The sequence below is a fragment of the Epinephelus lanceolatus genome, chromosome 13 (assembly GCF_041903045.1).
Source record: "Epinephelus lanceolatus isolate andai-2023 chromosome 13, ASM4190304v1, whole genome shotgun sequence".
In the NCBI taxonomy this organism is placed as follows: Eukaryota; Metazoa; Chordata; class Actinopteri; order Perciformes; family Serranidae; genus Epinephelus; species Epinephelus lanceolatus.
The window spans coordinates 28,110,528-28,137,082 of record NC_135746.1 but is presented as its reverse complement, the minus strand read 5'-3'; the positions used below and the strand labels follow the sequence as shown (position 1 = coordinate 28,137,082).

The 26,555-nt window shown below is 41.7% G+C and overlaps 2 protein-coding genes across 4 annotated transcripts in view; both read left to right on the top strand.

Annotated features, from left to right (window-relative positions):
* Positions 1-289: 289 nt before the first annotated feature.
* Positions 290-6,940, top strand: exoc8 (exocyst complex component 8). The gene is made up of 4 exons (XM_033649446.2): positions 290-1,556; positions 3,527-3,780; positions 3,898-4,146; positions 5,807-6,940. Exons 1-4 carry the CDS (start codon positions 407-409, stop codon positions 6,212-6,214), a joined length of 2,061 nt encoding a protein of 686 aa, XP_033505337.1. The 5' UTR covers positions 290-406; the 3' UTR covers positions 6,215-6,940.
* An 8,600-nt stretch (positions 6,941-15,540) lies between these two features.
* The window catches only part of trim67 (tripartite motif containing 67), a 78,386-nt gene continuing 67,371 nt past the window's right edge, over positions 15,541-26,555 (top strand). For all 3 annotated transcript variants that reach the window (XM_033648644.2, XM_033648643.2, XM_033648642.2), the window contains exon 1: positions 15,541-16,425. In XM_033648644.2, the coding sequence (XP_033504535.1) occupies positions 15,625-16,425 (801 nt within the window). In that variant the 5' untranslated portion in view covers positions 15,541-15,624. The remainder of the gene's footprint in view (positions 16,426-26,555) is intronic.

Genomic DNA, 26,555 nt, shown 5'->3' with positions numbered 1-26,555 from the left:
CTTTCAAACGGTTGCAAAGACTTATGGGAAGTGTTGTCTTCTTTATTTCAAGCAGTTGGCCAGTCTAAAATGCACTCGCGATTTTTGTGTTGCAGTTTTGTGATTAAAACAAACGCACTTAACAACAAAATAAGACTTATATATCGTTCATATTTAAAATAATTTCTTTAAAGAGGGGTTTTGACTTCTATAAACTACTCGAAATCATTTTAAAATATTTGTTTTGATAAGATTTGTTGGCCATCTCTTTTCCCCCGAATCCCGTGACGTTACAGGGTGTCAACCAGATTCCAACTTCCTGTTTGGGTTGCAAGCGGATATGAACGGATGCAGTGTCCCTCTGTCTCCATTTATCACTAATTCGTCAACATTTTGTCTAAATAAATAAACTTACAGACGACTTAAGATGTCGGAAACGGGGAGCCGACTACGTAAGCTGCTTGAGTCGCCTAATTTCGACCCGCAAAATTACGTCAAGCAGCTGTCACAGCAGTCCGATGGCGACAGAGACCTGCAGGAGCATCGTCAAAAAATCCAGAACTTGGCCGACGAAACGGCTCAAAACCTGAAGAAAAATGTCTACAAGAACTACAGACAGTTCATCGAAACGGCCAAAGAGATCTCCTACCTGGAGAGCGAGATGTACCAGCTGAGTCACATCCTGACGGAGCAGAAGAGCATCATGGAGAGCATCACTCAGGCCCTGTTGTCCACAGACAAGGATGAGACCTCCAAGGAGATGCAGGCTGCTTTCCCCAAGGAGACAGAGGAACTGAAGCAGAGGACGCTGACCTCACTGCTGGAGAAAGTAGAAGGGGGTAAAAACATCATGGACACCCCAGGGAGGCACCTAGTCTATAATGGTGACCTTGTGGAGTTTGATGTCGACAACATGTCCCCCATCCAGAAGGTGCACGCTTTCCTCATGAACGACTGCCTTTTAATCGCCACCTGGCTGCCAAACCGCAGAGGAACCGTGAAGTACAAATACAATGCCCTGTACGACCTGGAGAGCTTCGCTGTGGTCAACGTGAAGGACAACCCTCCCATGAAGGACATGTTCAAGATCCTCATGTTCCCAGACAGTCGCATCTTCCAGGCGGAGAACAGCAAAATCAAGAAGGAGTGGCTGGAGATCCTGGACGAAACCAAGAAGAACAAAGCCACCAAGGACAGGCACAAGAAAGAGGAGGAGGTCCCCACGTCTCCTGTGAGGGCAGAGGTGTCCACCAATCCTTTCGACGTGGACGATGACGAGCCAGTAGATGCTGAAGAGAGTGTGGACCTCAGCCTCGAGTGGATCCAGGAGCTGCCGGAGGATCTAGATGTCTGCATCGCCCAGAGAGACTTCGAGGGCGCCGTGGACCTGCTGGACAAGCTCAACGAGTATCTCAAAGACCAGCCGGTCAACCAGAGGGTCAAAGAGCTGAGGCTGAAGGTGGATGAGCGTGTTCGGCAGCTGACAGAGGTTCTGGTGTTCGAGCTGTCTCCAGATCGGTCACTTCGTGGTGGACCTAAAGCGACCAGGAGGGCCGTGTCCCAGCTGATCAGACTAGGTTAATTAACAACACCTCACACATCAGCACAAAGTCAGCTTTGCTTCTCTGCAGATACACACCTCCACTTTAGCATGAAATATATTCTACTTTTGTTGGACAATATATTGTCCCAGAAATAATTGCAATAAACAAAATTATTGTCATTTTAAGGCCATTTATGCCACTTATAAGATGCATAATAATGCAAGTTCACCATTTTAAAGAGCAGTGATTTTTTAATTCTACCAGAAATTACAGCAAAACGTGTCTCAGCATAGTTTTTTTCTGTTCGTTCGGCTAAGACACTGTGAAAAAACACTTAGGCGCTGCATCCAAGCCTTATCATGGTCATTAAAAGCCCTTGTATTTCTTTTGGGGTCATGTTGGTGCAAATTTTGGTGACATTCTTATGTATCAAACACGCATATAAACACAACTGGCAATATAATATTATATATGGACATAACCTTGATCGGTTAATAAGGTAATTATTGTGACAGGCCTATCAACTTTAAAAGCTGCTCAATTCTGCCACAGTGTTTTACTGGTTAAAGGAACATCCCATATTATTTGCAGCAATTTGCATGTGTTAAAATCTATTTTAAATGCTTAGAGCAAGCATGCAAACAAGTATTAAGATTTTTTTTTCAGATTTTGGCCTTGGAGGCTGTTAGAGTGTAGAGTGTATCACACATATGTAGTGTATATAAGGGTTACACCTAGCAATCATTTTTTAATATAATATAATATAATTGTTTGGTCTGTTAGATACAGGAAACTATTGAAAAATGTCCGTTTCTATTTCCCACATTGAAGGTTATGTCTTCACATTCCTTGTTTTGTCTACCTAACAGTCCAAAACCCAAACATATTTAGTTTACTACTGCAAAAGTCTACTCATTAATTAAGTCATCATTTTAATTTGAGTTCACTCAGTCAGAGTTTAGGCATACCAATTACTACTTATTAGGTCCTGATCGTTTTTTTTTTGTCAATTATAACAATATATTTGTGTTTATATATTAAGGTTTGGTGCAGACAATACTCCTGGTACAGCTAGTAGAGGAGATAGATTTTTTTTGTTTGAAGGTAATAGATTATTTGGACCAGGTTAATCAAATACATTATAGTTCAAGTTTCAAAACACGCTAGTAAATCTGTGATATTTGAGACTACAACTTAAAAACATATTGACTTTCTTTTTTTTTCATTAACCCAACCACATTTTTCTCTCGTTTTTCTTTTCCTTTTCATCCACTTTTCTTTTTCTATATTATTACTAATTATTCATTATCTTATTTTCTTATATTTATTTTTTCACTGTTTTTTTGCATTTAGAGGTGGAGCTCAGGGTATGCAGGTGGTGATTACATACAACACAACCAATACACAAACGAACATCATCACTCCATCATCATAAAAACCCCCAGAAACAAACAAAAACAGCAGACAAAACTAAACAACATATATATATTATATTGGCATAGCAGTATTTCAACCGAGACAAGCACAGGTTGCCAAAAAAAAGCATTCTTGAAGAGATAAGAATAGACACCAGTCACTCATATTGACAATTTATTTGTTTATTTATTCATTTGGATCCCCATTAGCCACTACTAAGGTAGCAGCTACTCTTCCTCAGGTCCACACAAATAAACATTACATCATAATGAAAAATAAATATGCCATCAAAAATCCAAGACAATGCTGACAATGTATCTTCCTAAATTATGTTTTCCAAAGCCTTCTCAACACTGCCAGGTATTCAGTGTCTTGTAGTGGAGAAAACAAAATCCCTTTTAGAAAATGTATTTACGGAAAACATTCAAAATTAACAAAATGTTTTAGTCAAAAACATGATGGAATCAGCTTTAACCCCCATATGTATAGTATGTGGTTAGAACATGTTAAAATCCGTGCTATGAGAAACCTGCCCAGTCCCACAGTATCAGATCAAATATGTGAATAGTTCTTTGTCTGTGTTGCAGGTCAGTCCACCAAGGCCTGCGAGCTGTTTCTGAAGAACCGTGCTGCTGCCGTCCACACGGCCATACGGCAGCTGCGCATAGAAGGAGCCACGCTGCTCTACATCCACAAACTCTGCAACATCTTCTTCACCAGCCTGCTGGAGACGGCCAAGGAGTTTGAGATGGACTTTGCGGGGAACACGGGCTGCTACTCCGCCTTCGTGGTCTGGTCCAAATCGGCCATGAGGATGTTTGTGGACGCCTTCAGCAAGCAGGTAGGTAGAGGATGGGACAGTAACAGGTAGAATTCTTTGAAGGCCTGTAAAAGCATAATAATTCTTGTGAAACTGCAAAAAATATCTTAACAAATTGAGGGTTTTTGTCTCCATCAGGTGTTTGACAGTAAAGAGAGTCTGTCGACAGCAGCAGAGTGCGTCAAAGTGGCGAAGGAGCACTGCCAGCAGCTGACTGAGATCGGCCTGGACCTGACCTTCACCCTGCAGTCCCTGCTGGTCAAAGACATCAAGGCGGCCCTGCAGAGCTACAAGGACATTATTATCGAAGCCACCAAGCACCGAAACTCTGAGGAGATGTGGAGGAGGATGAACCTCATGACCCCCGAGGCTCTGGCTAAACTCAAGGTAGATTTCTATGGTGTTGTTCATGTTTCGTCTCATCTTCTTTTGTGTTGTCTGTTGGTCCTCTGTGCTGATTTAATGTCAGCGTTTCTAGTACTGGGACTTTGTTTTTCTTCAGTTTTGTGGATGAAATTTAGAGCTGAAAAAATGAATTGCTTGAAGGTCCACCATGTAGGATGTAAGGGCATCTATTGGCAGAAATGGAACATAATATTCACGACTATGTTTTCATTAGTTTATAATCACATGAAAATAAGAATCGTGTTTTTGTTACCTTAGAATGAGCTGTTTATGTCTACATAGGGATAGGTCCTTTTCCACAGAGAAGGCCATGTTGTTCTGCTGTAGCCCTGAACGGACAAACCAAACACTGACTCTTAAAATGGCCATTCACATTTTTGCATTTTTCACAAGTTTCAGTTGGTTGCACTCTTAACCTCACCACTAGATGCCACTAAATCGCACACTAGACCATTGAAACCGTACTTGCTTTGCTCAGGGGCCACTTTTCCAAAATGACAGGAGGCCCAGGGCCAGTTTATAAACAAATATTAATGATATTAATCAGTATGAATGCACTGCTTGCTTTCAACCTTTCTACGTTTTCTGTCCTCACTCGTCTTTATGAAGAAGCAAAACCAGTAGCAGCAGCCATGCACAGGTCAGGTGTACACAGGTGTGTTTCTAGGATTGTCGGACATCGGGGGCTCAGCCTGGACCTCTGTCAAGAGGTCTGGGGGCGAGTCCTCCCCTGGCACGTTTTCTAAAATTTAAGCAAACTGTATTTCGATGCTTTTTTAGGCACTTTGGCATCTTTTTTACACTCAAAATACAAAACAGTTCCCATTGTGGATCTGATTTCCTTTTCATTGTGAATTAGAAAATGGCTGATGGGCCTCCCGCCACCCCTAAGGGCCAATTCATAGTTTCCATGTGTCTGCAAGAGTCCGCTTTGGTCTGTGTGATGAACATCAGCGTGCAGCTCATTTTTTTTTAGGCACAGCAACGGCGCTGACTGCTCCAGTCTCCAACCTCGTTCCATACCAAGTGGCAACCTCTGGAGCTGAAAAATGAAGCCAACTAGGAGTGCTAAAAACTGCAGTTCCTTGAATGGCCACTAGAGGCTGGCTCGTTCCCCATAGACCCCATGTTAAAATGCCCAACTTTACAGCAGAAATAAATCTCAGTCTCAGAGTTTCTTTTCATTGTGAATTAGAAATTGGTCGGCGGGCCACCTGTTATTTCAGTAAGGCTGCACTAGACTTTTAAATGTTAAGCTGACTGAGAGAAAATTTCCAGCTCCTCCAGTGTCAGGATTTTCTACTTTTAAGTGTTTTATATGACAGCAAACTAAATATCTTTGGGTTTTTGACTGTTGGTCAGAGAAAACGTGAGCATTTTTCACATCATCTACCATTTAAAAACTAAATTATGATTTATTAGATGAAAAACTGTGAACTAAAGATCTTTGTTGCAGTACAGTTTACTTATGTAAACTTCTGTAGGTGGTGATTTCTACCTGTGTCTGTGCAGCAGCAGATTTCCCCCAGGAAAGACCGACCAGATGTTTGGTGTTAATGACAATAAGTGTTTAATCTCCCATGAATAAACCATATGTTAAGTCACTGTTAGAAGATTACCATTTTAATCTTGCCCTCCGCAGGACGAGATGCGCAGCTGTGGCATGGGCAGCTTCGAGCAGTACACGGGCGATGACTGCTGGGTGAACCTGAGCTACACCATCGTGGCCTTCACCAAGCAGATGATGAGCTTCCTGGAGGAAGGCCTGAAGCTCTACTTCCCCGAGCTGCACATGGTGCTGCTGGAGAGCCTGAGGGAGATCATCCTGGTGGCCGTGCAGCATGTGGACTACAGCCTGCGCTGCGAGCAGGACCCCGAGAAGAAGGCCTTCATCGTGCAGAACGCCAGCTTCCTCCACGACACCGTGCTGCCCGTGGTGGAACGGAGGTTCGAGGAGGGCGTGGGCAAGCCGGCAAAACAGCTGCAGGACCTGAGGAAGAGCACCAGGCCGGTTCGGATCAATCCAGAGAGCACTACATCTGTAGTCTGAGACTGCGATAACAAATAAAAACACTTGAATGCTGTTTTACTGACTCATTTTAGAAATAACTGCCAGATGTTGGCTGTTTTGAAATTGCAAGAAATGACAGGATAAGGAACAGCAGATGTGTGAGAAGCTACTTCGCACCTGAATTTTTATTGACTCTCACAAAAAATGCTTATTGATAACGGCTAATATTGATGGAAAATTATCTGTTATTAGCATCGCAATTAAAAAATCCATATTTGCTGCATCCTATATTCGTTTTTGAGCAATGAACTATTTGAAATCTCCCATTTGTGAGTGGAAAACCCTCATCAGCAGTTGAGTTTACCACAAAATTAGGCACAATGAACTGTGTGTTTTCATGTCAGGGTGTGACGATGACTAACAACTCCACTGTTCCTTAAATGTGTGTGATTGTGCAATGAATACATGGCTCCACAGGACACACTGCAGAAAAACAGCAGATAAATGTGTGTTCATTCTCTGATCAGACTGGTTATGTGCAGTTTTGTGATGACAGACACAGGCAAAAATCTGATCTTAATGGAATATGTGTTCATGCTTAAACTCCCCATGCTCTGATTTTGACCTTCCGGGACCTTTACTAGACACTAAATAGTATCTGAGCATACTAGGACTGATTAAAAGGGATGACTGAAAAGAAACTGCACTGTAAATCTTCACTGTTGTAATAGTCACGTCACATTTAATAAACATCTTCATGAACAAGTGTATGCTATGTTTTTGTATTCCTAGAAAGATACAAGTCGCACTGAACAACAAAGCAGCCTTTGCTGAGGAGTTTGGTGCCTGTTTTCCTCCCGTATAAAAGAATGAGTGAACTTCCTGAATAAAAGATCTGTAGCTTCTGAACTTGCTTGAAACTCACAACAACAATAACAGACATTTTGATGTTTCTATTAAAATGCACGTTGAACCTCGCTCAAACAGAAAGTAGGCTCTCCTGCTGTACTGACGGTGAACTCCAGAGCAAGATGCACATCTTCATCCTTTGAGCTTGACTGATTTCTGCTTGAAAGGATCACCACTTTTTCCTTTTCTTCCTTGACAGAAGTCTGTTTTGCACAATGTATCTTTCCAATGTGCACCATAGCACTTTTTGTCTTTATCATTCCCGAATGAATTAAAATTCATGGACCATTTTACAGCAGGCATTCTGACTTATCATTGCAGGCGACTCACAGGTGGAACTAATGACATTAAAGACGGTGATGATACAGTTATTAAAGGGGTTCAAGCAGTTGATGTTATTAGTTCCACCTGTGCTTTCCCGGCTATGACAAGTCAATATGTCATATTTTGAACCAATGACATGGCACTGATGAATGAAAAAACAAGGTTGTAGAGAACTTTCTAATCCTTAAGTTATTATGTAACAATCATCATGTGTGTTAATTTAACTGGACAAACCAAACCCAGCTTGAAGATCAGCAAGGAAGCTTTAAACTTAAATCATCAAATATTTAATGGATACAAAGAAAGTCTGAGGCGTCTGCTGCACCTGCACATCACAGGACAAGCATGTTTCTTAGACTGTGCAAAATAAAGATCAGACAGATCAGACATATAAATACAGTCTATTTCTTGATCCTTGCTTCATGACTATATTGCCCTCTTGTGGCAGCTCACAATCAGGAAATTTTTGAACATGGGGGTTGATTTAAGGTATGTACACTCACCGACTTTATTAGATACACGTGTTCAGCTGCTCGTTAACACAAATGGGTAATCAGCTAATCATTTTGCAGCAACTCAATGCATTTAGGCATGTAGACATGGTTAAGACGACCTGCTGAAGGTCAAACTGAGCATCAGAATGAGGAAGAAAGGTGATTTAAGGGACTTCGAACGTGGCATGATTGTTGGTGCCAGACGGGCTGGTCTGAGTGTTTCAGAAACCGCTGATCTACTGTGATTTTCATGCACAACCATCTCTAGGGTTTACAGAGGATGGTCCGACAAAGAGAAAACATCCAGTGAGCGGCAGTTCTCTGGGTGAAAATGCCTTGTTTAAGTTTAAGTTTAAGTTTATTTTACTTTATTAATCCCCCCTGAGGGGAAATTCAATGTTTTCACTCTTGCTTGTCAATTACACACAGGTCCGAAAGACACACACATGCACAAATAGGACCTATACATGCACAAAGTGGAGAGATCTCAGAGTGAGGGGGCTGCCCTTTATGAGGCGCCCCGAGCGGTTGGGGGGTTCGGTGCCTTGCTCAAGGGCACCCCGGCAGTGCCCAGGAGGTGAACTGGCACTGCCAGGGTGCCCTTGACCCAGAGGTCAGAGGAGAATGGCCAGACTGGTTCAAGATGATAGAAAGGCAACAGTAATTCAAATAACAACTCGTTACAACCAAGGTCTGCAGAAGACCATCTCTGAACCAACAACACGTCGAACCTTGAAGCAGATGGGCTACAGCAGCAGAAGACCACACCAGGTGCCACTCCTGTCAGCTAACAACAGGAAACTGAGGCTACACTTCACACAGGCTCACCAAAACTGGACAATAGAAGATTGGAAAAACGTTGCCTGGTCTGATGAGTCTGGATTTCTGCTGCAACATTCAGATGGTAGGGTCAGAATTTGGTGTAAACAACATGAAAGCATGGATCCATCCTGCCTTGTATCAACGGTTCAGGCTGGTGGTGGTGTAATGGTGTGGGGGATATTTTCTTGGCACACTTTGGGCCCCTTAGTACCAACTGAGCATGGTTTAAACACCACAGCCTACCTGAGTATTGTTGCTGACCGTGTCCATCCCTTTATGACCACAGTGTGCCCATCTTCTGAGGGCTAGTTCCAGCAGAATAACGCACCATGTCACAAAGCTCAAATGTTTGTATATGTCAAGAAAAACCTTCATGATCTTTTCATTGAAAAGAAGTTATATAATCTTAGTAATTCTTTATACATATTGTTGATCAGTTTTCATGTTACATTATTTCTTGGGAAACATCCTAAAATCCATATTTTTGCTAACACCCGCTTCATAATTTATGTCTGGAATAAAAAAATCTGCTCATTCAGCATCCTGTTTTGTTATAAAATTCTAAATCCAATCATGTGACACGTCTGCCCTGTAGTTGCTCCTGCGGTAAAACCCATCTTAACCAATTTGGCTTGTGTTATTGCAACATGAAAACAATAGCTCGTCTCTGTGTGTAAAACATTTCCCAGCAGTGACAGGCCCGGCACGCTACGCTGGCAGACGCAGATATTTTTAGACTGCGTTCATGATTCAACACATGATTGTTCTCTCTGCTTCACAGCTCATCTCATTATAATCACTGATGTGATCGAGGGCTCCAGGAAAGCCTTGGGTGAAGTTATCAGCTTATCCTCGGAGAAGGAGCGTCAGGCTGGTGGGATTATCCAGAGGAATTCATTCAATCAACACTCTCAAGGAATACACAGGAATTATTTCATGTGATGAATGGGTGGTGGTTCTGATACATCAGCGGCAAAGACTGTAGTGAAGGAGCTGTACTCGAATACTTTATCTCAGTATCTTCACCCAGTTCCTCTTTAACCACAGAATAAAAACGTCTAATTTCCAGCCCCCAGTATTCTTCTATATTTGGGAGATGCTTGATAGAAGCTGTCAGGGGCTCATTCTTCTAGTTGAATAGAGTGATTCATCTTTGACTCAGATGAAGACACAGTGATGAAGTGTTGATCAGTGTGTCCCAGTCCCTTTATTTCCCCTTTGGGAATGATAGATATACTGTTTGTGGAGAAAGGTGACACATTTGCACTCCAGTTAATGCTTCCATGAGTGGGAAACTCACTCAATTATTGTCCTCTGCTTATACTATAGTGACATTTCAATAGTTGTAGTTCTAACAGTGGTGGAAAGTAACTAAGTACATGTGCTCAAATACTGTACTTATTACTCCACTACATTTATTTAATAGGTTTAGTTACCGGTAACTTTGTGGATCAGATTCAAATTAATGACAAAAAATCTCATCAACAAACAAATTATGATGAATTATTATAGGCTAAGATAAGATAAAATAACACTTTACTAGTCCATATCCACTGAGTGTACAGTTGCCCACGTACAGTTTCACATGGTGTGTGTTTGGGATACAGGTCATAGGACATTGCAGTTTAAATAGTCAGCTGAACTCATTAAGAAGAGCAATGTATTCAGACAGAGTTTTTGTGAATTTGATGGTATGATTGCTTTATTGAAAGTACAGTAGTACCATTGCCAATAGTGGGATAGTTAGTGGGCTAAAACTGTACATTAGTAGTTGAGGTAGCACGTTGAAAGGCACATAGTTAAAGTGTTTATATGTTGTATTGACTTAAAAGTGGAGCGCACTGGTAGAATGACTGACTGACTGACAGAATGACACACTGACAGTTTGCGTGATTATGTACAGCATACCATACCATGACTTAGTCATACCAAAAATTTGAAAAAAAAAACCCCTAACATTCGGCCACAGGGGGAGCCACAGCGATCGGTCGCATTTTAGCCATTTTTAAGCATTTTTCTGTTGTTATAGCGCCACCCAGTTGCCAATTAGAGTTACATTTCTCCAGTCACCTTGAGGCGTCCTGTTCTACATATCTACCAAGTTTAGTAAAAATCGATATGGCGGTTAGGCCTAGATAAGAAATTAGCTCTCTAGCGCCCCCATTTTGTTTGATGGGGTCAGTAATGGAGGGGTCCCCTCAGATTATGTGTGGTCATATGCCTACAAAGTTGCGTGGTGATCGGTGAAACCCTTGAGATGTTATACAACTTTATGTGATGAGCCACGCCCTCTGCAATATCCATTGCCTTATAGAAGCTCAGTTTTACTAAGTTTTACAACTTTTGCCAAGAGGGAACTTTAGATATTGGTCCCTAGATTATGTTCACCGAGTTTCATGCAAATCGGTCAAACTTCCTAGGAAGAGATCGATTTTAAGCATTTTCCAAAAAATTCAAAATGGCGGAAAATCTATATAACTGGAGGTTATGGGTTCTTGAGGCAAATTTGTTCGTCATGAAGAGAGGCATCTCTGTGCAAAGTTTCATGTCTCTACGACATACGGGGCATGAGACATGCCCATTCAAAGTCTGCAATTTTAATCGGTTGCTATAGCGCCCCCCTTTGGCCAATTGATGTAATACTGCTTCATTCGCATCCTCCCATGACCCTCTACCACTGTGCCAAATTTCACATGGATTGACCAAGTCAGTGAAGAGAAAAACGTGGAACAGACACACAGACACACAGACAGTTTTCGTCATCATATAGTAAGATTAATCCCTGGGGGATATTTACAACCTAAATTAGTATAAAAATTAGTTAAACGAGTACTTCACCCAAAAAATGACAAATTGTAGCCTAAAAAAGTGACTGCAGTGGTATTAAGTAACTTAGAAATTCATAAACTCTAGTAAGTTACTCTAGTAATGATACGGGCAGTTGAATTCTGGACTAACTGGAGTTTATGAAGACACTTGAGAGGGAGACCAAAGAGGACAGAATAACAATAATCAATGTGAGATGTAACCACAGAAGGAATGAGGATAGCAGCACTCTGAGGTGTAAATGATCTGCGAGGACGATTCATATTTCGTAAATGAAAGTATGCAGTCCCAATAACATTGTTGATGTGGGCCTCAAAGGACAGTGTACTGTCCAGGATGACACCCAGACTCTTAACCTGAGGTGATGGACGAACTTTGGAGTTGTCAACTGTTAAAGAGAAACTGTGTGGTTCAGCCAAAGTAAATTTAGTGCCCACAAGGAGAGCCTCAGTTTTATCACTGCTAAATTTGAGGAAGTTGTATTAAATGGTGTTTTAAACGGCTCCAGAGGCTGCACAATGTCAAGTGCCCAACCAGCTGCTATCTTATTGGCTGTTTCGTAATTGGCAGCCATGGTGAGCAGTAGAAGAAAATAGCAAGAAGCAGATAAAATCAATGAGGCAAACTCAGCTCTCCATGAACAGACAGATTTTAAAGTCTTTGAAGGAAAAACTTGAGACTGAACACCCCTGTGTCCTTTTAGTTCAGATGGACATGACTACTCCACAAGAGGAAACTTTATACCACCATCAGTGAGAACAAACGCAATGAAACATACAGTAATGCACAGTATGCATGAATGGAATTCACTCCCTCGACATATCACACAGGAAAACAATAAAGCTAGATTTAAAATTCTATTGAAGCAGCACCTTTTGACGAAGACTTAGGTTATCCATAAAACAGACAAAAGTATAGTTGTCAAAGCCTCATTTATTAATATCAAAGGTAAGTTTGACTGTGTCATGTGTCTCGGGATGTGAAGGCTCTGTCTTTGTTTGTGGTGCAGGCACATTTAATTAGTGATGGTTTTCTGTTAGTATGCTAATCATATTTTCATGTTTTCCAAATGAGACTACAAGAAAAGGTGACCTATATAAAATGACTGATACACTGTTATGAACCTCATGCATGTAAATAATAATTGTCTGTGCTGTCGCAAAGCAGTAGCTAACAGGGATCATAATAAACTAAACTAGAAAAGGGAGGTTTTTTTTCTCGCTTTCCCTGTGTTTCATTCAGAGGTGAAGGCATCTGGTCAAGAATTGGCTTGCAGGACCTCAAGCATCTTTCTGAGAGGATTAATTAATAAACATGAAAGCAGCAGGACAACGCCTTAAAAATGGGCAAACAGAGCTACCCAAAGTGACAGTGCATACAGATGGAGAACTAAGCGGTACATAAACAGCATGTTGAGGAGAACAGGTGTGTGTCCAGCTTATCACCTGTGTGAAATTGTGCTGGGAATGTGAAATAGTGAATTATGTGAAATTGCAAAGTAGTTTTTACCTCACCATTTAACCACTGGTTACTTTTATAGCCAACCTATACTTATCAGTATTGGTGGAAAGTTCATTTTTCATTCATTTCCTGTAACTGCTTATCGTGTTGGGGGTTGCAGGGTACACCCTGGACAGGTCACCAGACTATCACAGGGCTGACACCTAGAGACAGACAACCATTCACACTCATATTCACACCTGCGGACAATTTAGAGTCACCAATTAACCTGCATGTCTTTGGACTGTGGGAGGAAGCCGGAGTACCCAGAGAAAACCCACGCTGACACAGGGAGAACATGCAAACTCTGCACAGAAGGGCTCCCCTACTCTGGGGTTTGAACCCCCCCACCCTGGATTCGAATTGGCAACCCTCTTGCTGTGAGGCGACAAGTGGAAAGTAACCAATAATATATAGTCAAATGCTGTAAAGTTCACTGAGTACATTTTTGAGGTAGCCTGCTTACCTTACTTGAGTACTTCCATTTTATGGTACTTTCGGCATCTACTCCACCATAGGTCATTAATCCAGAAGCATTCATCTATTGTAATCGTAAGTGCTATATCGCAGGCAACTGGACTTGCTTGCGTTTCTTGAGGACGTTTCGCCTCTCATCCAAGAAGCTTCTTCAGTTCTAAATGACATCTATTGTGACATCTATCGTCATTCATCTATTGTACTTTTACTCCAATAACCATAAACATAACTCCAAATAACTCTACTTTGTCTGTACTTTTAGGGGATTGTGCTGTTGGGTGCTTGGATTTTCTTTAGGAGCATCTTACAATGATTGCTACCCTTTTGAAAGCCATTTAGACTTTTGCATTACTGTCAAAGTGACAATTTAACTGGAGGTTTCATCCCTAGCTATCACACTGAGCTGTCTTACAGTCATTTGCAGCTCTGCCTTTAAATTTTTATGAGTACATGTCCTCAAAATGACTGAAACAAGAGGAAACTTAGTTTTCTCTTGTAGAAGAGCCTTAGATAGTCTTTCAAGGTTAAATAAGGCAATGAAAGTAATGGCATGCATGTGTGCACATATCCATTTCAAAGTAGGTGTTCACACTCTTCTCACCACAGAGCAGGTCTGTAAATCCCAGGTAATGGGATGCAAGCAGGGCTAATAAATGGAAGAGTTGTCCCAGTGGGTGGGATTAATGCTGCACCCTGAGGGGCCACTGTCTGGTCAATTAAACATTGAGCTAACACAGAAAGCTAATGTCACACAACACAAAGGTTACCGGATCGAACTGACTACAAAATCCTCATCCATTCTGAGCACCTGTCCTCTCTGGAGGGATCGAGGGTCTTAACATTCTAGTTTTACCGCTATAATCATTTGTCTCCAGCTGACAGGCAGAACAAATGCAGAGCATCAGGCAGTCACCATAAATGATCATCATTAATCATCATGACCACAGTTACTGTTCACAGAATGATTGACAGTCATGGCATCTCTGTGCCCTGCCTTCAGGATGGATAAGGATTAAACACTTTTCTTTAACTAACAGGAATTAAAGTAGTTAAAAATACACAGACCAGGCTTTGTTAACAGACTTGCAGTGGTGGAAAAGTACAAGTACTGCACCAAAGTCTATTTTGAGGATTTTGTTCTTTACTAGATTTCAATTTTATACTACTTCATACTTATACTCCACCTTTTTTAGGGTTACATTTACTCCTTTGCATTTATCTGACTATAATGACTGGTTACTTTGCAAATAATTTCTTAAAATCAATTTGTAAAATATGATGCATTGGTCAGGGGCAGCACGGTGGTGTGGTGGTTTGCACTGTCACCTCACAGCAAGAGGGTTCCTGGTGACCCAGGAGGGAGCCCTTCTGTGCTGAGTTTGCATGTTCTCCCCGTCTCAGTGTGGGTTTTCTGCGGGTACTCCAGCTTCCTCCCACAGTCCAAAGACATGCAGGTTAATTGGTGACTCTAAATTGTCCGTAGGTGTGAATGTAAGTGTGAATGGTTGTCTGTCTCTATGTGTCAGCCCTGTGACAGTCTGGTGACCTGGGTGTACCCTGCCTCTCACCCAGTGTCAGCTGGGATAGGCTCCAGCCTCCCTGTGACCCCCAACAGGATACGTGGTTACTGGAAATAAATTACTGAATGATCCCAAATAGCTGTGAGAAATTAAAAATATGAATCAAACAAAAGTTCAGGTCTCAGGAGGATAATGAACTTTATAAGCACTTTTCAGATCAAAGTGTTCAATAAAGAATATGCTTAAACCACGATTCAAAAAATCTGAGGACTGCAATGAGGCACATAAATCAGACAGTTTGTAATAATAATAATACCAAAATAAAATACTCAACTGATAACTATAATAAACAGACACAATATAATACTAAATTAATCACACTTCATGAGAACAGAAGCTCTGTGGCGTTTCAGAGCCTTTAAATTAACTCGATCAATCAGCTCCAACCACAGTCCCCCCCCCCCCCCCCCCGTGCGCATGCGCAGAGCGGCGTAGGGAGCTGTCCGTGTCAGTCGGTCCTGGAGTGTTTTCATTGAAGCTGCTTCTTCCCCCCGGTCCACAGAAACAGACGGGAGCGATGGAGGAAGAGTTAAAATGCCCCGTTTGCGGTTCCCTCTTCAAGGACCCTATCCTGCTGCCGTGCTCCCACAATGTCTGCCTGGCCTGTGCTCGGAACATCACCGTCCAGACCCCGGACGGAGAGACCCCGGTGCAGAGCCGAGCCTCTGGCAGCTCTGACTACGACTACCTGGACATGGACAAGATGAGCCTGTACAGCGAGACGGACAGCGGGTACGGCTCCTACACACCGTGCCAGCTCAAGAGTCCAAACGGAGTGCGGGTGTTTCCGCCAGCCACCCACCCGCGACACTGCTCCCTCACCTGCCCGCTGTGCCACCGGAGCGTCTCCCTGGACGAGCGGGGGCTCCGGGGTTTCCCCCGGAACCGGCTGCTGGAGGCCATAGTGACGCGGTACCAGCAGAACCGCCGCGCGTCCGCCGCCTCTTCTTCTTCCGCGGTGAAGTGCCAGCTGTGCGACCGCAACCCGGTGGACGCGGCGGTGATGTGCGAGCAGTGCGACGTGTACTACTGTAACGCCTGCCAGCAGAGGTGCCACCCGTCCCGCGGTCCGCTCGCCAAGCACCGCCTGGTGCCGCCGCCGATCCAAGCGGCGGGAGGCGGCGCGGCAAGCGGAGGAGGCGGCGCTCAGCCGCCTGCCACCGCGCGGAAACCGGCGACCTGCGTGGATCATGAGGCGGAAAACTTCAGCATGTACTGCTACAGCTGCAAGATCCCGGTGTGTATGAAGTGTCTGGAGGAGGGAAAACACGCCAAACACGACGTTAAGACGCTGGCTATGATGTGGAAACAACACAAGGTGAGTGAACACACACACACACACACACACACACACACACACACAATGAACCTAACAGGCCTAAATGCCTTTAAAAGCCATAATTAGCAGCATTAACAGTTAGTCTTAAATCACATCCCAAGGCTGAATGGCTCACACACATTATTGCATACAGTCTCTCTCTCTCTCTCTCTATCTCTCTCTCTCTCACACACACACACACACACACACACACTGTGAGGGACATTAGGAACATTTGTGTGTGTTCTAATACACACCCACACACTGATAATTACCTGATGTGCCCTCACTGGTGTTGAACAGTTCATATCAATCATTGTCTTCATTTCAAACTTGTTATGTCATCATAATAATACAGTGTATCCTGAAAATGCATTCATATCTGTCTGGTCGTGTTGTACATAAATTCACAGTAAAGGGAGAGGATGCTGCAGTCTGAGGTTGAAATGTTATTCAAAGAAAATGAAAAAAAAAAAACACCCTTGCAGTCCTGTGCTGAGTTTACTGTATGTGGGGCGAAATGCAACTCAGAGAATCCTGACTGATTCATCAGCATTCACACATAATAAAATAATGACTGTAGGCGTAAAACCCCCGCTGTTTGCGTGCAACATCCCTTGATTAGGTCATACTGCGTTGTGTTGCTATTTCATGCATTGCTGGCTCACTGCGTGCGTGTGTGTGTGTGTGTGTGTGATGTCAGTAGTGACTGTAGCGTGGGAAGATGAGTTTGGTGTAGTTCCTGAGGCAGGATCAGGACAGGAAGAGAAATCTCAACTAGAATTTTATTCAAGTTTGAAGGAATATGGTTTGAAAATACCTTGTTTAAAGGATTTATATTCATATTAAGGAACAAAGTAGATTTATTCAAGTACTCTATTTAAGTACAGTTTTGAGGTACTTGTACCTTGCTTGAGTATTCCTATTTTATATTATTTTATTCTTCAAATCCACTACATTACAGAGGAAACTATTGTACTTTTTGCTCCACCACTTCATCGCTGTGGTTGCTTTTCAGATAGATATTTCATATGCAGAGAATCACATGTAGTCTATGTATAGATGATCAAAACTTGGACCTTCTTTTTAACCAACACATTCATCACATATTGATGTTTGGTCATGGACTTTCCCCATCCAGATCCAAATTTAACATTTACACACAGTCTCTGTGTTGGTACAAGACTGCCAATTGACATTTTTTTTCCTTCAACAACAAACATACATGGTTGGGTTTAAGCAACAAAAGCACGTGGTTAAGTCACTGCCCAAGCGCCAGGTTTCGACGACTTTGGAGTGAGACCGAACTCAAGTGTGCTAGAGGAAGGTGAAGGCATGACCAGCTATTCAGTTTGTACAACTTGTACTGATTTCTTAAATATCATACAGTACATTTTTGAATTTCTTGTATAAAGCCTGAAAATCTGATGGTGAAAAATATTCAGACTGATGTTGAGTTGATCTCATTTGAAAATGTATATGAAACAATCTGGCTCCGGCTTATAATGTTTGAAGCGTACTTACATTTAAGGATCGGACAGTTTATCTCGGATCGCAATAAAAACACAATCCAATCATCAGAAAAAATGTTGGCATTTTACATTTCTGCCAATGACATTTGTATGTTATTATGTTGCAGATATGTCTAAACTTAATGTTTCAATGGTGCTGTGGTTAATGTGTGGTTAGGTTTAGGCACAAAAACAGAAAAAGATTGTATTTTGGCTTAAAATACACAGTTTGGGGGCACAATCCTGGCTGAAAATGCACCAATGTCTTCATAAAAAACAACTACATTAGCGCCACTATCCCTGCTGATGGTTTGCTAAAGAACACCCACATTTGGGGACTAAAAGTAACTGTAAAAACATAGACAAGTCACTAAAACACAGTCAGTTTTGTTGGTCTTGAACAATGGTCAGCAGCATGGCAGGCATATTGCCTGGGTGTCATGCCATCCACCAACTCCTCCATCTCCTAATGACAGTCAGCCACTAAATTACATCACATATTATTGATAGACTGCAGAAAAAGTTGATTGTTGAGTTGATTGGGATTGTTGTGAAAATCAGGTCCAACAGCACCTAAAGAGACTGATGGGCAACCAACAATTGAAGAAACTTTTCAACATTGATTGTTTTTTCATTGGAAAGAACGTTCACTAAAAACAGTGTGTCCTATCTATGATGCAATAATCTGTTGCACAAGTTGTTGTTTCACAACAAAATGTGAGGTAACATGATTCCTGTATGTTTTAGAGCCAGTTTTTAACACATTTTGATGATTATGGGGATAATATTGTGAATTGCAGTAATTTTGGCCAGGATAATCGTGTGACATAACATTTTCACATCATCCCATGCCTAATAACATTTGTGACACAAACACACACAAATCATTCAGTCATTGTTTAGTTCACTGGAACAAAATTTGGCTGATAGCTCCGTGTTTTGCCATCCAACCTCATCCCTCCTCGACTCCCCCTCTCTGCCTGCCAAAAATCCCCCGCCTGTTTAATTTAAGGATGATTAAAGTGATTTATGAATTAATTCATTTTTTTAATGACTCTTTCATTAATCTAAAAGTCCGCCCCAGGCTGGGGGTCAGCTCAAGTTCAGTCCTCTTAGGTTACGGTATGATCTGACGTTAAAATTTAAAAGCTGACAAATTGAAACCCAAGGTTTGATTGAACAAGGGGTGATATGTGTAGCATTTTATAAGTATTTCACCAATATCATTAGCATATTAATTGTGAGTTCATGGTGGCCCCAGGGGCAGGAGTTAAAAGGGTTTAAAGTAAAATCAAAATAACTGGTACTGACGAGGCTGCAGGAGCAGTGTTGATTTTATACAAGCCCATTCGTTAATCAGACTACTTCCTGTGTTTAATACAGCATTTCATAAGGCCATTATCATCATGATCATCACAGCCAGACTTCATAACTGTAAATTAAAAGCCATTTTTTGTCTGTCTCCTGCTAAGTGGGTCATTGGGACCAATCTCTGTCTGTGGCTCTTGTTTCCTGTGTGATTGGAAGCCTCCAGTGATTTATCTGTCACACGCCTCAGCCCCTTTCGCCTTCTTCTCTGGGCTTTGCTCATCATTCACCATTTCCATACGTCGGCCTCCTTTTACCTCTCCATTGCTGTCTCTTATTTACTCCCTCCTCCCCCTCTTCGTTTACCCCCTCCTCCCCCCGCCCTTCCTCCATCTTTTCCTCCATCACCCTGTCCCATAAATGGACCGTGAAAATCCCATCAGAGTACAGGAGTGAGAGGGCGTTGATAAGTAATGAGCAGCGCATGAATAAGAGATGGCCGCCACTTAGTTAATATGGTGTCCTTCATGTTGAGGGAGATCGATGACTGGCGGTCTTCCTCCCTCTCAGTCTGCACTTGAACAGGCTCCAAGCATCATGTTGCAGAGCTGAAATGGCTGTTGAGTTTTTGAAGTGTCACTCAGTGAGGTCAGCACTGCAGAGCTGGCTTTTATTTTTGTGGGCGGCACTTTCTTCCTTTACAAAATGCTTCTTCTTCTTCTCTGCATCAAAGGATGTTTTTTCTCAGGAATAACCAGATGCTGGGTGCTTTGTAGAAGTTTTCCTGAGCTACCAGAAATGGATTTTTAAGTGCCTGCATGTGTGGGCTCTCAAGACACTCGACAACCAAAATGATCACATAATGAATCATGATGTACGGTTACACATACTGAAAAATTAACCCTTTCAAAACATGCAATTAAGAGAGTCTTACTGATGCTGAATTTCTGAGGAAGATGCTAATATTGTTATAGATACAAACATAAACAAAACAATTTAACTATAAACCAAGGAATTTCTGTCAGTATGTCTTTTGCATATCTCAAGAACTCTTCATCTGATATACTTTGCACGTGGCGGGTGTATTGCTGGGGACCCAAACGGTGCTTTGTGCAATGTGGGGACGGGACTTCAAGGCTTCCGGATGTACTAGTGGTACAATCGAACCCTCCTTACCTTGAGCTATTAGCCTACAGGAACAGCGCTGATCTGCCATTGCAATTTAAATTGTGTAAGTTTGCCATACTAACTGAACACCACTAAAGGAAATGGCCACTTTAGAATAAAAATACAGACAGCACTTACTCACCCTCATGCCGACAAGAGGGCCAGTGTAGTTTTTTAATCCACAAAACTTGTTCGGGGTTCAGGGCATTTGGCTTACGACGGAAAAGCCATTCTGACGTTTTTTAGGAAAAATCCAGCTAGCTGTTATCCTCCGATACCCCAAACGAGTTTTGTGCATTAAAAAACTACACTGGGCTTCTTGTCAGTATGAGGGTCACTAAGTATTGTCTGTATTTTCATTCTAAAGTGGTCATTTCCTTTAACGTTACCACTGGCAAAAATACCTACGGTAATTAAGTTGATGCTCTACTTTATAACCACAATGGTTATGTCAAACCAAGCGACTTAAACACATCTAGTTGGAAGTTAATACCTCTGCTAAGTGTATTTCACTGGTGTTTCTGACTGTGAGTAGCCGTGACTTGGCTGTGTGGGCCAAGCAATCGACCCGTTCGGAACAGGCATGTTTTGAACAAGCACTGTAATAGTGTTTCTGATGAGGATCCCTTAGATTAAGGACATGTGACTAAGAAATTCAGAGCGAGACATTTTACACCTGGAAAAATAAACTCGCTCTCTGGTAGACAGAATATGTAAACACCGTTACTAAACCACCTGGAACACGCCCTTTCACATATCTTTTCTTAATTGCTTTTTACTTTTCAGCCGATATGTATGCCAGTACCATACAATAAATGACTTTGTGAAAAGCTAATATCTGTTGATGGTATCAGTTGGGCTTGAGGAAGGTGCATAATAGAAATACTAAGGATTATGTAGCTGCAGTGTTGCCAGAAGAAAAAATAATTTGGTCTTAATAAAGGGATCAGATCAATCCATAATTTATACATAGAAGATACAGTTGCATCTTTCTCTCAGCTAGACCAAATGTACGATCTACCTAACAACCATTTCTTCTGTTACCTTCAAATTAGGTGCTTTGTAAAAATACATTCAACTAATTTCCAAGCCGACAAAATCACATATCACCCTTATCTGTGAATTGAAGTCAGATCGTAGAGGACTGATATCCATGATATATGAGCTCATTAATGGCATTAATCCATGCCTGGCACACTGATCTTGGAATAGATGACCAATGGGACTCCGTCTTAGACTTGATACACGCATCATCCACATCTGCCAAACATAGCTTAATGCAACTGAAAGTGGTACATAGAGCTCATCTTACTAATGCCAGACTGGCAGAGATATATCCGGATGTTGTGGCATTATGCCCTCGATGTAGAGACCAGCCAGCTGACTTAATGCATACAGTATGTTCTGGCTGAGTTCTAATCTCTCCACCTTCTCGATAAGTATTTGTAAAGCTTTTAGTGAGATGTTTGAAACCCAATTGGACCCTAACCCAGTTTTGTTTCTCTTTGCTTTCTTTCCCCCTCGCTTTCTACATTTGTTTGAGTAATTAATAAAATTTTTAGTTTTCCTCCTTCACCTGAATGTATTTTGTAACCTGTAATCCTATGGATGGGTAGGTGGGCAGGGTGGTAGGGATGGAATCAGGGGTTCTTCTTCATCTTCTTTCAGCTTGTGAACATACATGATGAATAGTGTATCTTTATAGACAGGAGATGGATGTTTTTTTTTCAATAGTAGACTCCTTAGTTCATTCATTCACAAAAACACCACACAAACACTGCTCTACAGGAACACACATATATCTGTCTGCCTCAGTTGTCAGGGTTATGAGACCAGTTCTTAACTGAACACTCAAGGACCTTTTTCTTCCTTCTAAATTATGTTGAATATATGGTTCTTTGGTGTAATCCTAATGGATCTTGATATGGATGTAATTGCTCAGCTTTGGCTAATTCCAGATATCCTCCTCCCATTCTGGTCTTATATTCATATTACACTGCAAATTGTTCCTGATTGAAACGTGAGATTTATTTCTCAAAGTAAAACCAATTAGCTACCTGGTCAGCTGGTGAAGTTTGGAGGATTTTTAAACTCTTATTCACAATTGGGGTTTTAAGACCCTTCCAGGCCACTGTAGCTCTAGAGAAATGTTAGTGCACAGACAGTTCTCTTTTTACTACGGATTGCGTATGTATTAATACACATAATGCCACACTGCCAGGTCATACGAGGGAATGGCTGCCTTGATTCAGCAAAGGATGATCGTGTATTGGTTTGTGTGCGTGTGTGTGTGTTACCTGAGGTTGTAGACTGCGAGTAACGCTATGTTAAATTCCTTGGGGAGTGAACGTGAGCGTGTGTGAGTTTTTATTTGTCCTTTTTGTTTAGCTGTGTATAAACATGTATGATTAGGCGTTTAGCAGCATTTCCGAACATGTGTATGAGTGTGTGTGTTTGCAGCTGATAATTTGCTAATGCATGGAGATATCAAGGAAAGACAGTTGGATCATTATTGCATTTGTTGCAAATCAAACACTAAGTACATTATGGAACAGCCTGGGGGTGACTTTCCCACTGCTACACACTCAAATACACACACTCAAATACACACACACACACACACACACACACACACACACATATTCGCAAGGCATAAATATGCATAAGTGAAGCGGATGAACTTTTGCTGAGTGAACGCAGAGGAAGGCACACTGATCCAGTTTCCTCTGAGCAGTGGAGCATGTGAGCACGTATGTGTGTCCATACGTGTGTGTGTGTGTGTGTGTGTGTGTGTGTGTGTGTGACCTAGCTCAATCCAGTAAAGAGCAGCTAACTCAGGCACTGCTCTGAGTTAAATATTAAAAACCACAAATGCAGAGTTGCTGGTCCTCCTGCTGTGTGTGTTTGCACTGTCATCTTCAATTTGGCTTTTATTACATTAACATTTGTTCTTAAGCATTTGTTGTAGACAGTAGCAATTTTATTTGTCAACTGAAGCTGTTCATTAAAGTTTTGCCATTAACCTGTCTAAGAAATCATCTTAAAACAGCAATTAGTGTTTTTAAGAAACTTAATTCTTGTTGGGCCAGAGCAGCCTTCCATTGGTGGCACTCACTGTTGTTAGAGCTTAGGGATGAAACAGTTAGTGGTTTCATGATAAACCAACATAAGTGTTTTTTTTAAATTGTCATTAAAACCATGTTTGATCACTGCTGAAAAACTCAAGGTAAATCCTACCCAGCACCAACCAAAGTTGGCAACAGTCTCCTAAAGACAGGCTCGGCATGCAATGTGGGTTTGTTGTGCGTCAGTGAAAAACACGGCAGAAGGCAGTGACAGTGCTCCGGAGGATTTTCAGTCTTACTGTTTACCGAGTGGGCGAGAAGCAGGCAAATCTATTGATGCTACTGGTCCCTTGTCTTCAACTGCAGTGACACAGACACTTGAGAAAGCTTTTCAAAGAGAGGCCGCTTATTCACTAATATAAAGTAAAACTTGGTGAAATGTTTTCAGTGTGTGAATTAGTACTTTTTAAACATATTTAACACATTTTCAACACATGACTTACAAAATGGCGGCAATCAAAGCATGCTGAGACTTTTTAATTGTTGTTTTTAGCCCCTCAGAGCCATCGTTTACGATTAGGGAATGATTGTGGTCTCCGTTAAATACCAATAATATCAAATGTAACCTAAAGCTCCTGACACGGCTGGATACTTTTAATAACCTTTAAATGAAACCACAATCTCCCCCTAACCTCAACCAAAGTGCTAAACCTAACCACACACAGGGCTCGGGTTGTGTCTCCTGTGTCATGGTTGTCCCACCACCCATCGCCCACCGTTACCACAAGAATTATTTGCGGTACAAAATCCTGGCATCTGCACTGGATAAATGAACTACCACGTTGCCATCAAAATATATTTGGCAAATAATTTAGTAGTGTATAAATGTAATTTCCTGCAGACAGAGTTGCCCTTTATCTTTTCCCATGTGTACAAGTGTTGGATCAGTGTTGAACCCCACACATCCTCCTCCTGGAAATTACAAATCCATTGCTCTCCTGCTTCCAAACACCTTCAACTTGGCCTGTTCAACAATATGTGATTCAACATATCTGCCTCTCCTGTTGGCAAGTGTAGGCTTGTGTCTTTCTGTACGTTAGCAGATAAGACTTCATCAAAATAGATCCCCTTTTCCCAAGATGTTAGTCTGTGTTCTCCTTTGCCCTTTTTGAAATGTCTATAGCTCAAAGATTGGACCATTACCGAGTGAGGAACGATGTGGGATCTGTGTACGGCTCCAAAATTTAATTGCTTCCCTTGGTATTCTGAGCTGCTCCGACAGGAGGCCACTTAGAAACATGACTCTTTTTTCACTTCCTGCTGTCACCTGGTTTATCTTTATGTTGTTGTGCTGGGATTTGTTCTCAACTTTCTAAACATTTTCACTTTTTGTTGGTGAAACAAAGCTGCTGCTGATCTCATTTCCAACACACTGAACTGACATAGAACTTCCCATACTGTTCCTCCGCATACTGCATGTCTGTTTGCACCTCAGTCACCTGTCTCAGTTCCTTGTTGGACTAAAGTCCTTGGTTTTCCTTTTTGGATTTAAAACTGGGAAGGACATGGAGGCTTTTTTTGGCATAACTACTCACCTCCAAAAGTACTGGAACCTCTTTATTAATATATTTCAAGTGACAATAGGCCATGAAGTTGGTGAAGCATGCATAATGATCATTTTTGCCAACATATAAACCATTGTCCATATAGCAGTTTTCCAGTTGGTCAGCTGCTGGTCTCAATTGATTCTTCGGATGATTTCCAGACTTAAATTTAACAGTAGAAGTTGAGTTCATAACAGCAGATTTGGCCTCTAGGAAAACACTAATGCACTGAAAAGTGTCTAATGCATGCAGTTTGAAGTACACCTATTGTTTTAAATGGCTGAACACACACTTAAAGTGTTATGAGGTGTGTCAAACTGCTTTGATGTCCCCCTCTGCGACCTTGTTTCGATTTTGGAGCATCGAATGAAGACCCAGTGGCTAAAGTCAGTGAGGCAGAGAGGTTAGAAGGAGAGACAAGGTGAGGGACGGGCAACAAGAGTGAGCAACAGTGGATGTTAGCTCCTTTGGCGTACCTTTAAACTTAATGAATTATACAGCTGTAATTCTGTAATGCTAAATGAAAACAACTACCACTGTCAACAGCTATCCTGGTAGGCCCTGTGAATCTTAACCATTGTGTTGTAACATGTCAGATGCTCACAAAAAGAAAACAAAAGCTTAGACCCTTGGTAGTTACGTCAACATACTCATCCTGTGTCATCTACCATCAACGTTAGCTGACATCTGCTGGTTATAAAACTACAAACCTGGCAACAGCAATTAATTAAAATGGTACAGAGTTAAGATTAGCTGTGCTTTATGCAACCCACCTGAGAGAAAAATAAAAGATGACAAGATGGCAGGTGCTCAGTGGCTTTACCAGAGTTCTGACAACATACTGATGAGAGCAGCAATGCGCAGCCAACACTTTCCGCCTGCCTTATGTAACGTTACAAGCTGCTGAAATAGAAATGTATAGAAAATTAATGGGGAGTATTTGTAAAGCATACAAACTCCTGCATGCTACATTTACATAGCGACCTTCTCCCAAAATACTGCTGGCTCTGTGACACTTGAATTTCAGATAATGTTACTATAACAGAAATGTATAGAGAATGAATGGGGAGTATCTAACTTCTGCCTCCTAACTGTACATAGCAACCTTTTTAATACAAATATTTAACGTAAATAGTAACCTTTTCCTAAAATACTGCTGCTTCCGTTGTGTTGGCATTTCAAATAGGATGCTTGCAGTCCATAGGAGCACCAGCTAACGGACGTGTCAAATAAGGTGTGTCAATTATTACTTTAAGTGTGTTTGGGCCTTTAGTAGGGGTGGGAATCACCAGGGGCCCCATGATACGATATTAGCACGATACAATTTTATTGGGATTTTAAATATGTAGTGATATGCTGAGTATCGCGATAAAACATACTCCGATATTTTACTTTTTATTACCTAGTTTTAGCTGCAAATTTTGTCCCTCAAGAAAAACTTTGTCAACATCTGTTTTATCCAATAAGATCAAGCT

What these genes read in the sequence shown, in the direction of transcription:
- exoc8 (XM_033649446.2), top strand. Translation starts at nt 407, where the DNA reads ATGTCGGAAACGGGGAGCCGACTACGTAAGCTGCTTGAGTCGCCTAAT. An exon ending in GTCCCAGCTGATCAGACTAG is followed by an intron (nt 1,557 to 3,526) that starts GTTAATTAACAA and finishes TCTGTGTTGCAG; the next exon opens with GTCAGTCCACCAAGGCCTGC. An exon ending in AGGCTCTGGCTAAACTCAAG is followed by an intron (nt 4,147 to 5,806) that starts GTAGATTTCTAT and finishes TGCCCTCCGCAG; the next exon opens with GACGAGATGCGCAGCTGTGG.